The 15202-nt window shown below is 34.3% G+C and overlaps 1 protein-coding gene across 8 annotated transcripts in view; it reads left to right on the top strand.

Annotated features, from left to right (window-relative positions):
* DMD (dystrophin) overlaps positions 1-15202 on the top strand; it is a 2262230-nt gene that overhangs the window by 960836 nt on the left and 1286192 nt on the right. For all 8 annotated transcript variants that reach the window (XM_023633802.2, XM_070257261.1, XM_070257256.1 and 5 more), the window contains one exon: positions 9264-9351. In XM_023633802.2, coding sequence (XP_023489570.2) covers positions 9264-9351 — 88 coding nt within the window. The remainder of the gene's footprint in view (positions 1-9263; positions 9352-15202) is intronic.

Raw genomic sequence — 15202 nt, 5'->3', positions numbered from 1 at the left:
CAATCTTCAAGCTAATTAATTCTACATTTCTCTTATCTCTATTATCTTTGTTTACCACCCAGAACATAGGTACCTCTATTCATCTATCCTTTTTTCTGTCTTCATCTTTATGCTCCTCTGCACTCTCTTTCCTCTGCCTCACTTTCTCTTCCTTGTGCCTTCCGACACTCTCTCACTCTGCACTCTTAAACGCTTCTTCCAAGGCAGACTCTTTGTCCTATATACTCATCCTATTTGTACATGGAAAGCACTTTTACCCTCAAGAACACCACTAAGACTGTGACTCTTTCACACCTGCACTCACTTAGAATTGCTAATTTCCTTACTTCTCAGGGCCAATTCCAAAGGCACTGCTCTCCATGTAAACATATCTCTTCTCTTGTGTTTCATGCCACGTGGCCATCTATCATTCACCATTTTGTTATTTTCTCATTGAAGACTTTGGCACGAGATTCACAGTCTTCTCTACCCAAGTTATGCCTTCATCCTTAATAACCTCAGCCCATGTAGGCTATCCTGCTATCTCCAAAAGCGTATATTTCCCTAATGTCCTTAATTCAGCTACCCACTTGCATAACTATACTGTAGATGTTTCATTGCCAGACATTACTCCATTTCTGAAATACCATGCTTGAACAGATTCCTCAGTATTTCTTCATAAACTTTCCATGCATCCCTAGTAAATTTTCTCCTCAGTTTCTCTCAGCAGTTATTTCAGGTTTTTATGGGTCTCCTAACCTTTTCCCCACCATTATGGTAGTTGATTTTTCCTCTTACTTTAATTAAAATAATATCTACAAATGTATTTGTGCTCATAGTCTAATATCTACAAATGTATTTGTGCTCATAGTCTCTTTCCCTCTGCCTTGGTGGAGGAGACTATGCTTTAACTAGTTAAGGCTAATGTCTGTGTGTGTGTTCTCACTATCTTCACTGTCTATGTCCCAAGGAACCTGATTCCATTCAGCCACACAACTATATTTTCAATCTCTCCCTATTTTCTGGATCTTCAGCATTAGCCTTTAAACAGACTGTTTTTCCATCTTTGAGAAAACCTTTCTTTCCTATAAACACACACATGAATATTTTTGTGCCTTATTTTACTCAACTTCTCTGCAGGACTAGACCCTGTTAACCTCTTTATCCTTCATGAAATTCTTTCCTCCTTTGGCTTATGGGGTACCACTATCTACTAGTTACCTTTTTTACACTTTTGGTCATTTGTTCTGTCTCATTTTTCCTTTAATATTGATATATTCCACAGTTCTTCTGTCTCTCCATTATCCTCATTCCTTCCCATTCAAACAGCATCTATTTTCTAATGACCCCCAAATATGTGTCTTTAGCTCCAGTCTCTCTCTTAAAGCCTAGACCAATATATCTACAGTCATGCGCTGCATAATGATGTTTCAGTCAGCAATGGACCTCATATACAATGGTGGTCCCCTAAGATTAGTACCATATAGCCTAGGCATGTAGTAGGCTATACCATCTAGGTTTGTGTAAGTACACTCTGATGTTCACACAGTGACAAAATTGCTCATTATCTCCCCAGACTTACTTTATTCTGCCTCTTTCCTTTCCCTCTTCCAACAGCCTAATTCAGAAACCTAAAAGCTAACTGGGTCATCTAGATTTTTCTCTACCATTCTCAAGTCCAGCCTTTGACAAGTACAATTAATCTCATTCCTTCAACAGCCCTTGAAACTGTCCAATTCTCTCTATTCCCGTCACCACAACCCTGATTAAAGCTAATATCATGGCTTACTTCTGTTTAAGATAACAACCCCTAGCTGATCTTCCCTGCTACTAATGTTGTATTCCTTTAGAAGTTTTCACGTCACTTCTGCTAATGTGAACTTATTAAAACGTAAGTATTATCCAGTTAGGCCTCTGTTTATATTCATTCGAGAAAGAAAAAAATAGTCACTGATAGCCAGGAGCTGACTTCGCACTTCAGTTAGACGTTGGAGTTGCTACATGCTGTACTAGTGTTCTCAGCTAGCCTGTGATGTTCTCCTGTTGTTTATGAACAATAGCTCAGAATGCCAGCATCAGACAAGAACACGTCATGATCATGATGGATCAAGACAAAAACATGACCACTTTGTAATTGTGTCTCAATACAGATAAAAATAATATTGTCCAAGCCACCCAAAATGACCACACATCCCCCATATTCACTAATATGACAGATTATGCTTGTTTACTAATCATAGCTTTAGACCCTCTGTATTCTTCATGCCATCTAAATAAAAAATTTTAAGATACTCGATCATAGAATTACCCCCACTTCCTTAGGCCATCCAATTAAAGGACAGCCCTACTTCCTTGACCCGCCCCCCCCCATCACCTTACACTAGCCCAAATCCTATAAACTCTTTCTCACATCCTCTTAAAGACATACTCCCATAGTTCCCTATTGCATGCCATGATGCAACAATAAATCAACCTAACATTGTTAATCTACAGGTGTGTTCCTAGTGGTCTTTGGCTGGAAGGCATTGACAAAATCAGTGTTTCCATGTAGCCTTCATGAAGACTACCATGATCTAATTCCTGTTTACTTATCCAAACTGCCATTTTTACATTGACTAGATTGCTGGTTTCTAGAAATGAGGGACTGGAAGTTAATTTGTTTTGGTTTTGCTTAGTTCCATTTTGGTATCCCAGTGCCTATTATAGCACCTAGTACTTAACACAATTCATGTTTGACGATATGAATAAGTGATTTTCTCAGTTCTGCAGGCACATTTTAAGACATGCTCTGCTACCAATATAAAGGCTATAACAACTTCTGAATAAACATTTGAGTGAATAAATTACTTTTTCTGTCAAAGGGCAAAACTTCATTATAGAATGTTAAGTGAATAGAAAATTAATTGCTTCTAAAGTCAGAGTAGGACTCTGGGGGATCTGGAACTTACTGTCGTATTAATTAGAGAAGATGTCAGGAAAGGCGGAGGCTTTTAAGAGATGCCAATAAAGGAGGAGGATGAGAGGTCATAGAGTGCTTTTAATCAACTTATTAAAGAATTAGTAAACTTCCCTTTTCTGTATACTTTGTTTAAAAATTATTGTACTTGTTTTTTGCTTTATATTATCGTACAACTCAATTGCCTTTTATTTTGCTCTCAAAATTGTACATTATAGAATTCATAATTTCTGTATGATCTCTGAGATTTTTATGAGCCCCTAATTTAAAATCAAGAATACATTCCTTATGGAATGATTCACTGATACCTTTTTTTAGCTTCTCTATTCTTTACTTGAAATTATATGTGCTAGATACTTTAGAATCTGAGAAGTATTTTCTAAACATATGATCATATATTGAATATATATTGAGCATTTCATATTCTGTATGTTCAGAAAAATAATTTCAAAACTGTTCTATTATAAAATAGTTTTAAGATAAAAATAGTATGTGTATGTAGGCAAAGTGCAATAAAACAAGGTGTGCCTGTATGCATTTACACTTTCATAGAGCATTTTAACTGTGAGTGGGGTGCAAGAGGCCATAATACTGTATATGGAGGCTTATGCTACAATAGACCTCACTTTATTATGCATCTGCTATACACCAGTCACTATTCTAGGCACTGGTGTGAAGAAGGAAATATACACGGATACTTGACCTTATACAGTTCATATTCTTGTGAGGAAGATGGAAATTAAGCAGTTTGATATATAACACATATAGAATGTTAGTGATAAATGCCGAAGACAAAAGTAAAGAAGAAATGAGGGCTAGGAAGTGTGTGTGTGTGTGTGTGTATGTGTATGTATGTAAATAGAGTGGCAATAGAAGGCCTCACTGAGAAAGTGACATTTAAGTAAAGATCTAAAGGCAGTGAGGAATTGACAAATAACAGAGATAGGAGCATTTCTAGCAGAGGGAAGAGTAAATGCACAGCCCTGAGGCAGGAGCATGGCTAGAGTGTCAGAGAGCAACAAAAAGTGTAGCTGGAGCTGAATAATCCAGATGTGTAGTCACAGGAGAAGAGGTCAGAGGAGTTAAGGAGGTTAAGGTCGGGGGGGCCATGGCTGGAACTTGGGCTTTTACTGAGTGAGAAGGGAAGCTATTGGAGAGTGTGCTGACCTCTGTTGTGACTGGCTACCTCTGTCTGCTGTGTTGAGAATATATCATCAGGGAGCAAAGTTAGGTGTCAAAATACCATTTCGTAGGCTATTTTGAAACACCCAGACCCTGGAGAAATGATGGGATCTCTTGACTAGTGTGGTAGTAGTGAGCACGGTAATAACATCACTTTCTGGATGTGTTTTGAGGTTACAGCCAACAGAATTTTCTCATGGATTGAATATGGGGTTTGAAAGAAAGAGAAGAGTCAAGAAGGATTCTAAGTTTTTGGTCTGAACAAATGGAAGTATGGATCGGGCCCTAGGACATGCTAAATTTAGAGGTCAGGGAGATGAGGAGGAACCAGCAAAGGAGATTGAGTAAAGGCAGCCCTTGAGGTAGGAGGGAAACTTGGTGTGCTTGTAGTCCAGTAAGGCAAATAAATGTTTCCAAGAATATGTATCCTCTGAATCAAATTATGATAATAGTAAGCTGAGGACTGAGAATTGGCCATTGAATGTAGCAGCTTGGACGCTAATGGTGACATCAATAGCAGCAGTTTTGATGGAGCTGAGTTAGGGAATAGGTGTGAGGGCTAGTTTTTACTTCACAAGGTGGACCTGTGGAAGGCTGATGTTTCTCTTTCATGACACAATTTTTTTAAAGTATGCCCTCCCTTTTCCAGAGCTATATTTCTCTCCAGACTTTGTTTTTTCTGTGCATTGTACATATAGCTCTTTGAGAAAATAAGAGAAGCTAGAAGCATTAGAAACTAGTAATCCTACCTATTTCAAAGCAGAGGTTCATATATTTCATTTGAGAACAAATGCATGTGTGGCCAGATCCAGGAGCAAAAAGGAGTTTCAGTGATGTTTATATTGAGTGAACTTCTTTACCACTTTGTATGTGTGGTTATTTGGACACTTCCCACGTTTCTGGGAGCAAGGTGCTCTAACTCTTGTCACAAAAATTTTTCCTAAACTTGTTTTTAAGATTATTGAGATCACCTTGCGTTAGAATGACCACATGTGCTAGTCTGTCTGGGGTGTTCTCAGTTTATGTCATTCCATTTATAAGCTTAATTATGTCTAGCTTCCCATTTTACTATAAAAAGTATCCCAATTTGGGCAATAAATTATATGAAGAGCCTCCTTGAATCTCCTCAGAATCTCTAGAGGGTAGGTATCTTTATTGTTATTTTACATAGAAAATATTGAGGCTCAGAAAGGTTGAAACATTTCTCAAGTGTCAAACAGCTGGTAAGCAGTGGAGACAGAATTCAAACCAACCGAGAACAGAATGACTCCAAAGCTTTTCCTTATGCCTCCTTTACTGTCTCTTTGCTACCCTAAATTTTCTCATTTTTAATCAACCATCTATAGCTGTGTCTGAATGAAATGTTTTCTGGACTCTTCACTCTCTTGTTCACACTCCTCAAGGTATATTTGTGTCAATATTTCTCTTTATTTTCCAATATTTCTCTTTAAAGTTATGTTACTTAACAGAACCCATATATATCTAAACATTGACAAATATGTGGAGGCCATTAACTGCTTCCGTCTTGGGTCTATTCTCTATTTATGCACCAGTTACTCAGTTTGCCTATAATATACATCTGACAATGAGCTACCGTAATTGAGCTGTACACAGAGTTGCCAATCAGCCTATAGACTGGCAGTGTCCATTCTAAGTGACCAGGCATTCCTTCTATCATCTTGGTGCCCATGCTGCATTAATAGTTAAATATTTTGCATATCATCCTTAACTATATCCAAACTATCAGGTCACCTTTGCTGTGGGTTGTAGTCAGATATGTTCAAATCTGATTAATTTCCGTTGAAATACCCCTAGAAGCAGCAAAGTATGCTTGATAGAGAGCTGAATTTATAAATAGATGATCAGTGTTGTAATGTCGCATCTAAAACATTCTACTTCTATTATCTTGGATATATGACTTATTGATGCTTAGTTTTCTCTTGTATAAAATACGATAAAATAATACTGACTCCTATCTCACAGAATTATTATGACATATATATGAAGCAATGTACATAAACTGTAGTTTGATAGACAGCATAAGAACTACATTTTTATCATGGTTATACCACTGTTTTATTCACAAACATCTCTGTGCCTCACTTTCTCCCTCTGTCAAATTGGCAGAGTAATAGTACCTACTTCATAGATTCTTGTTTTGTAGTGGTTGTTGTTATTATTTATGTTAGAATTACTGGAATAATGTGGTTAACTAAACAAGATACTTAAGTTTAAATATTATCCCTAAGATATTCAATCATAAGTTTGTCTCTCTGTTGGTAATTGATCTGTTAGATGCTTAGAATAAAGAGATTATGATCGTGACATTTAGAAGACCATTGATAATTTCTTTTCATCATTTATGAAGACACCATGATGTTCTGATTTCTTTATATAATACCATTTAAGAAAATAGCAAAAACTTAATGTAGATAAAATAGAAACTATTCTGATAGAAAAGGATAAATCTAAAACTCAAAGAACAGCAATTATTGTCATTGTTCTTATTGTCATTTTGTTGTACCATAAGTATTTTTTTCTGTCTCTTTTATTTATTTTTTTTTGATGATGTAATTCAAATTTTGGGCACCCCAAATCCTGCTGTAGCTCCTGATAGTTGTGAATATTATATATTTACTTAGAATGTGTTTATTATTATTTCTCTTTTGAAGTGCTCGGAGTCCTTTATAAATAGCGTTTACCTTTTAATAGATAACAACTTTAAAGTATTAGAAAACATGTATGCCAATAAGCTGCTAAGGACAAAGAATTTAGAAGACAAGATATGAGTTGAGAAAATATGAGTTTGAGAGCTTTGTGTAGGTTCTTACCTTTAGAAAGATACTGTGGCTACTTTATTTTCATGGACTTTTCAGTTCAAGTAACAAGCTAGAAGCTTCCATGGTTGTCCACATGCTTTAGTAAACAATTCAATAATGTCTTTGTGAAACTGACTTTCAGGATAACCCAGAAGTTTCACCTGCTAATTGGTATGGGATCCTGGGAATATAAATCCCCGCACACCACAATCTGTGTGCTATGAAACTTTCAAGTAGAATCCAAGATATTAAAATGTATCTATTACCTTTGGAGTTTCCCCACTGATGAAATGAACTCGAGTTTTCATTTGCTGCCCTTGACAGCATAATGTAAAATGTATATTTTCCAGCTAAACTATAAGTACTTTAAAAAAGACTTATTTTATGCTGTTTTATTTCCGTCTTCATTTATTCTGCTAAATTTTAAATAGGATTTTATGTGTTATAACTTTTCATTATGGGATATATTCTATTGTCTCTAGGCTCTTTTAGCATTTTGCACTCTTGACCTTGAATCCATTAATCCTGGTTCGTGAAACTCTTTTTCTTTTTTTTGCTTTTTAAAGATTGGCACCTGAGCTAACAACGGTTGTCAATCTTTTCTTTTTTTCTTTTCTTTTTTTTTTAATTTCTTTTTCTCCCCAAATCCCCCCAGTACATAGTTGTATATTTTAGTTGTGGGTCCTTCTAGTTGTGACATGTGGGGTGCTACCTCAACATGGCCTGATGAGCGGTGCCATGTCTGCGCCCGGGATCCGAACCTGCAAACCCCAGGCTGCCGAAGCGGAGCACGCGAACTTAACCACTGGGCCACGGGGCCGGTCCCTGAAACTCTTTTTTAAGTAAATTTGAAAAAGACCTCTAATCAATTGTGTCCATTCTTTAAATTGGAGAATCTTTTCAAATATTTAAAAATATATGGGTTATTTTGTGAGCATTCCTATTGTTTGGTGTGCTTAGGAAATAATCTAGCCTGGATGATTACTTATTTCTCTGAAAATATTTCTGATGTTGCCATATTATCTATAACTATATATATGTCTACATATCTATATCTATCTGTCTTTTACTATTTGAGTTCCAAGGAAAGACACTAGTTCTGTACTGTACAATTAGAATTGACATTTGACACATGTAGCTATTTAAATTTAAATAAATTAAGTTAAAAACTAATTTCCTCAGTCATGCTTGCTACATTTCAAGTGCTCAATACCCACATGTGGCTAGTGGCTACTGGATTGTACACTGCAGATATAGAGTATTTCCATCCTTGCAGGAAGTTTTACTGAACAATGTTCTGCAAAGTGTGCATGCATCTATTACATGCCTCTGACCTGTACTCCAATATTACACCTTGGAATACTTGTTTAAATGCCTATAGATCTAAATAAAGTTTTGAACAATAATCGGATGTAGAATAACCTCCTGCACAGACTCAAGTGAAATATTTGTATAATGCTATTAGTGAGTCCTAGAAGTATTGCTTTTGCTATATGTTAAATGCATTACAGCTTGCTTTTTCGGTGCATAGTTGTTTTAGCACATATACTTATAGCCACCTCTTTTTAATGACTATAGTAATATAGTTCTACTGCATCATGTTTAAAATTTATGTTTCTGTAGAGACATTCTTAGCTAAACTCAACAGTATCAAATGCTAGTTTTTGTTGATTTAAGTAATTGTGTTTTGTTGTTCAAAACTTAACCCTGGTTAGGAGAAATGAACAAAGGAATTTAGAAAGCTTTTTGAAACTGAATCTGTTTTTCTTTGCATTGGGAGTACTTTGATGATTTTAGAGAGAAAAATTAACCCACAATTTTCTATTGAGATACATATTTTTTTCTAAATTATTCGTGCTAGTATGTTTTTCCCATTGTATGTACTTACTGAATTTTCTATTTGATTTTTAATACAGAATATGTACTTATGTTATTAGGAATAATTTCAGAGGTGTATATTTAAAAGGTAAATTATATTTTAATTATCTGGCGCTTTATCCTTTTGTTGTCTGTCATGATTTTCCTTTGTTGGTTCTTTTTCGTTTTTGGCAGTCTTCCATTACAATGCATCAGAGACTATTATGTAAAGAAAGGTTAAGAGAAGAACTCTTATTAAAAAATAGTAGCAATTTGATATGAAAATGACTTGTGCTTTCATTATCATTTTGATGCTTCTGGTGCCAAGAAACTTGAGAAAAAATCTTTAGATTCACATAAGCTGACAGAGTGAAATATCTTAAGGCTTGAAAGGGCAAGTAGAAGTTATAATTACTGTGTAGCTTCACTGTCCTTGTATTGAAATACTCACCTTTGCTATCATGCTGCAGGCCATCGAGCGAGAAAAAGCCGAGAAGTTCAGAAAACTGCAAGATGCCAGCAGATCAGCTCAGGCCCTGGTGGAACAGATGGTGAATGGTAATTACACGGAGTTGATTTAGATAATCTTCTTAGGGATTTGATAAACACATAGGTTCATATTTATCAGCTGAATTATATCAGACAAGCACTTCCTGAATGCAAATTTAAATTAAAGTGAGTTTGAGAGCTTTTTATTATTCTTTCTTAATGCTAAGCAAATTATTAGAGGAAGTTCAACTTTGAGTCCAATGGAAGAAAATGGGACGTGGTAGAATATTTTATCAATCTAGGGCAGAGAAATCAAATTTAATGCAAATCCTGCTAGCATTTGTCCAAATAATTTAAGAAAACAAGGTTTGCAGAAATAATTGGAAATGTAAGCAATCATTTAATATATGTAAAGTGATTATAATCTGACTTTAAATAATTCTTGCAATACATTTTTCCAAACAGACTAAAATTATGTGGAAGATTTCATCAGCGTACCTATTTGCTAATAATACATTTGACATTTTCTATGTTGCTTTTCTCACTTATTATTAAAATGTCTCCTAAGGGGAACTTTTATTTATTTATTTATTTATTATTTATTTATTTTTGAGTAAGATCAGCCCTGAGCTAACTACTGCCAATCTTCCTCTTTTTGCTGAGGAAGACTGGCCCTGAGCTAACATCTGTGCCCATCTTCCTCTACTTTATACATGGGACACCTACCACAGCATGGCGTGCCAAATGGTGCCATGTCCGCACCCGGGATCCAAACCAGCGAACCCCGGGCCGCCGAGAAGCGGAACGTGCGAACTTAACAGCTGCGCCACCGGGCCAGCCCCAAACTTTTATTTTTTAACTTTAACTTTTTTTGAGTGAGGTAAAAGTAAAAAACTAGCAAAACTTTTTTTCTTTTTAAAGAATGAATTAAAGTGAATTTTTGGTAACACTTAGTGCTTCAAATCTGAGCAAAATATGTTATTGACATCAATTGTGAACAAACTTCTTTCAAATTGTCATTGTCATACTACTATGGTCATTTCCAGATATAAGTAATTTATGAAAAGCAGGGATAATGCTATTTCTAAACAAGATTTCTTTTTTCATTTTTCAAAGGATAGGTTTACAAGGATATTATAACCAAATATAGGAAATGTTTTTGTTGTACATGTCAGCTTTTTACAGAACCCGCCTGCATTCTGGAGCATAAATTCGATGTATGAATTTTTTTTTGCATTAATTGCCGTGATGGCATTAAAAAGTTCAGTGATCTTTCTAGGAAATCAATTCAGTTCCTTCTGCTAATGAGCCCCAAGACTGTATTTGGTTAAAAATAAAAACAAGCAAATATGACAGCTGAGGATTGGGTTTACAAGTTGATGAATACATAGACAATGCAAAATACTAAAAGGTGGTTGTTTAGATGTGTGTTGCTAGGTGGATTAACTGATGAGTTTGATAATGACATATTCATGTTACATAAAATTATATGATCTAAAAAATATTCTTGTAGCTGTTATATAATTTCCCCTACAAGCTACATCATCACTTTTTCATTTTTATAAGCTGATATGAAATCCATACTTTTAAATGGTCTCATTTGACAAATATCAAGCATACCTTACCTCAGATCATCTGGTAGTAGCATACACTGAATTATTCAAAGAGCAGTTAAACTTTAGAAATGAAGGGAAGGTGTTTGTTTTTGGTAATTGAAACTACACACAGGATTAAAATGATCATGTGATTAGTGATAATAGGATTTTCTAGATTATTGCCCTTTTAGCTCTAACTTTTGGAGGCATAGAGAAAAATCAGGACATAGATTAGATCTTTAATAAATATTAATTGATTAAATTCTGTTTAGCATAGCAAAAATAAGGCAGTAGTTGAGATAATGGCATTGGTAATTTTGGTCAGAAAATAATACTTCTGAGGCAAAATGCTGAACTGTGTAGAAAGCAAAGACCAGTAAGGGTTAGGAGTATGATTTGAGACATTCCTCTTTGATTGACTGTATTGATTAAATGTTAAGCTGTCATTTGCTATGCCAATGAAGATATGGTCTAACTGATACAAGATTAGGCTCAAATTTGAGCTATAACTAGAACATAGCTCTCCTCCATTCAATCAAATAATTTACATAATTATTAAAAAGTAGACTCAAAGATTCTAATTTCTTTTCCTTTTTTTGTCTTTCACAGAAGAAATTGCATAATATTTATCTTACGTGATTGTGCAAATTGTGAGTTAAGTCAGATACACAGTAAGTGCCTGGAGGACCTTTCCAGGTGTATGTCAGGGGGACCCCTAACCCTAATTCATGGTAGCTCCGCTAGCATAGAGCCCAAAACCAGAGTTTATTGGTGTAGCTCAGGAAGCTGAAAGACAAATCAAGGTTTCTCTAAATCAGGTTTCTCAACAGTTATCCCAGTAAAGCTCTTAAATTTACAAGCCCAGAATTTCCTTTCTCAAGTTTGGGCTATGCAGTTATAATAAAACTCATAACCGTATAAAACACATGCACTCTTGTCCTTTTATTTATAGAAAGGAAAGTGAGAGCTGAATCAGGGTACATCATTTAGGGCCTCATGTGAAGTCTATTTCTTTTACCCACATATCTTTACCACATATCAAAAATTAAGATAAAGGTAAATCATTCTTGTATAATGTTATAGTATTATGCAACTAATACAAATATATGTAAATTTTATTTATGTTTTACTGTGGTGACATTTAATATATTCACAATGTAAAATAAGTATGAAGAATAACATAAGTATAGCTGTTATATTTTAAAGAGAGCATTTTATAAACTATATATATATTATCCATACATAGAAAACTGAATTTTCTACTTAAAATAATTTTCCATAAGATTAGGGTACTTTTAAAAATATCTAGAATGATTTTGGAACTTGTCTTTTAAATTTTCCTTCAGAATGAAACTCTAAGACATGCAAAATAATTCCTTAATGCAGTACTTATATTTTATATCAGTTTTGACCCAAAGTGGTACATCAGACATATTTCCAAATCACTTTTGGCCATTTCTAAATATCTACTGAAAGAGTGAATTTTTAGCACCGCTGAAGAAATGCAGAAAATAAAATCTGTTAGTCCTGATGGTAACTTCTAGAAGGAATTTAAGAAAGGTGCTGACAAACAGTGTGGGATGGGGTCTTAAGAGTTAAAAGTGCGGAGATTACCAATGTAGAAGGGACCTTCATTTGATGTTGCAAACTTTTGTTAAAAATCAATTGTATGTTCTGAGAACACTATTTCTTTTAACTCGTGTTCAGTTTTGCAGGGTCACATAGAAGTTATAATCAATTGAAGATAATTTTCATTTTGGCTATACATTTTCAAATGTAAAGAGTTGTATGCAGAATATTGAAATACAGTTAATATTGACTATATTGTGAATTTCACAGTAATGATTCATATTTGAAGAATATGCAGATTCAGCAAGAGATTCTTATTAATTTATTTGGGACATTTTTCTAAACAAAAGGGTAGTTACATAAATTATTTGCATATTTTAAAGCTATACATGAACATTTTCCTTATGGATGTCCCAGTTCTTTTGGAAAAGTGCAAGCGATCTTCATGGTCATAATAGACTAAAAAGAGAGGCTACAGTGCTTCTGACAGAGAGTGCTAATGAAGAAATCGTGTTTCTGGGGTTTTGACATGAAATTTGGGTATAAATTTTAACTGATTTCTCTATTTGTAACTAATTTTTTTGAACTAACATTAAATTAATTTGCTATTCGTACGTCAACCTCAAATCACTGGAAAAGTATGGACAGCAGTAGTTTGATAGAATGTTGGGTTGTGCAGAGAACCTCTTCTTCTTGCAGAAATTTTTCACAGATATAATCTTTATGACGCTTACTCTCAATATATATATAATATTATCATAGTCTTCGTCTTAAGAAATTGTTAACTTTCTAGAACTTTAATGAGAGTAAGTGGGAGACTAGATTGGGTGTACCCAGTGATCTAATTGTGTTTCCTATAGCTGGGTTCTACTGAATATGAGAATTTTCAAATTTTTACTTTAATTTTTTAAAGAGGATACGATATAGCCTTCTTTGAGGTTTATTTTTATATTTCTTTAAGCACAAAATGGTATAAAATAATTAAAATTTTAGCAACTAAATATGGTAAAGAATCTTGCTACTACATACATACTATTGCTTATTAATGAATCCTGATTTTCCAAGATTTTATGTTGAACAGTTTTTTTAACTGATCTACTTAGTACAAAGCAAAACCTTTTCATTGTATGTGTGAGAATATGGGATCTCAGGTCAATCTAGAACATTTTTATACCTAAACACAAGCATACTTCGTTTTTATCTATTTGGGATTAGACTTCGTTCTTAGTCCTTTTTGTAAAATAGTGTTCTTGCATCGATATTTGTTTCCTGATCACTCAGATATAACAAAAAATATCTTGTTTAGATGAATTGTTTTCCTTTATTAATATTGAAATTACCAAAAAAATAGTTATATTAAAACATTCGTTTGCAAACATCTATAAACATAGCTCAATTTCCCCTTCTTTAAGCCGTAAAATAGTTTTGCCACAATTTCCAGAGGAGATCATATAATGTAATTATCGAATAGGGTTAGCGATATTTTCTACATCAAATTGTACTTCCCTTTCAGTTTCTAATTGTAGTTTTCTGTGTGTTAATTAAGAGCCCGAAGACAGTCATTAAGGAAATGTTTAAATAAAAGTAGTAATTATTAGTATATTAGACTAAAGGAACGTCTCAAAACCATCATCCCCTGAGTGTTAGATTATAGTGTTTAAGGTGATACCTAATAGTAAGTCTGCTAAGGATCGTAATTAAATAGCACAGACTGATAACACAGACGAGGGCTCCTCTTATCTATATTAACAACTATGGAACTGTATTTTTAGTATTTTGGCTTATAGCTTGTTAAGTACTTCCACATGAATGATATCAATTGAATTTGGGCAACAAAATATTGTCAGATGGGCAGGGGCAGGGATTATAGTCGCTTTGGCTCATCTCAAAGCCAAACTTCTCATGATCCTCTTTTCATGACATTGTGAAGGATTTTCTGTGGCAAAAATTCTTCTAATTATGTATTTTAATGGGAAGAGATTTTGCAACTGGTCTGTATACCAATGGGGTGTAGAAATCGTACTATTTGCAGTAGTCCAGTCCCTCCATTATGAATGAGTAGCTTTCTACAGTTGCACCCATTTCCTCTTTCTGTTACTCTTTCCTAAGTTCTGGGCAATTTGATTTATGTCTCCTGTTTCTCCACATGACACTTGGGATTATTGTCTACACACAGTTCACACTCAATAAATGTTGTTAATTGACAGACACGTTTTTGTTTAGCTCTGATCTCCAAAGGAAGAGACTATGCTTGTGTGTATGTGTAAAGGGAGATTATAGTGGTCACTGTTGTTGCGGAAAATTAGTCACAAGAACAAATATGAGTGGGAGTCTGACTTTTTTCTCTTTTAATTCAATAATGTTTAGAAATAGATTCACTAACATAGTTCTTTTTTCGTTTTTTCTATGTGTTATATTCACTAGGGGTGTGAATTTTGCATAAATACATTAATTTTTAAAAGCTATTATTTTAAAAAGACATGGCATAGCATTTGTATAAAAGTTAATGTGATCAAAGAAACCCACAGTTTCTACAGAGTCTACAATACTCAGACCTTATTTTCATGGACTCTGAGTAAATTTCTCTTACATTTTAGGCTGTTATGTTGAATGGTAAATGGACTTATAATGACCCTCACTTAATGTGCAGCAAAAATAGGAGACTATTTCTTAGCAAGTTTATTTTAAATTTTCATTCCAAATATTCTTCTAATTCAAGGGCTCTAAAAACACAGGTTTTGCATTTATTCTACTCT

The sequence above is a fragment of the Equus caballus genome, chromosome X (genome assembly GCF_041296265.1).
Source record: "Equus caballus isolate H_3958 breed thoroughbred chromosome X, TB-T2T, whole genome shotgun sequence".
In the NCBI taxonomy this organism is placed as follows: Eukaryota; Metazoa; Chordata; class Mammalia; order Perissodactyla; family Equidae; genus Equus; species Equus caballus.
Note: the sequence above shows the minus strand (reverse complement) of the source record. Positions and strands in the feature narration are given on the sequence as shown.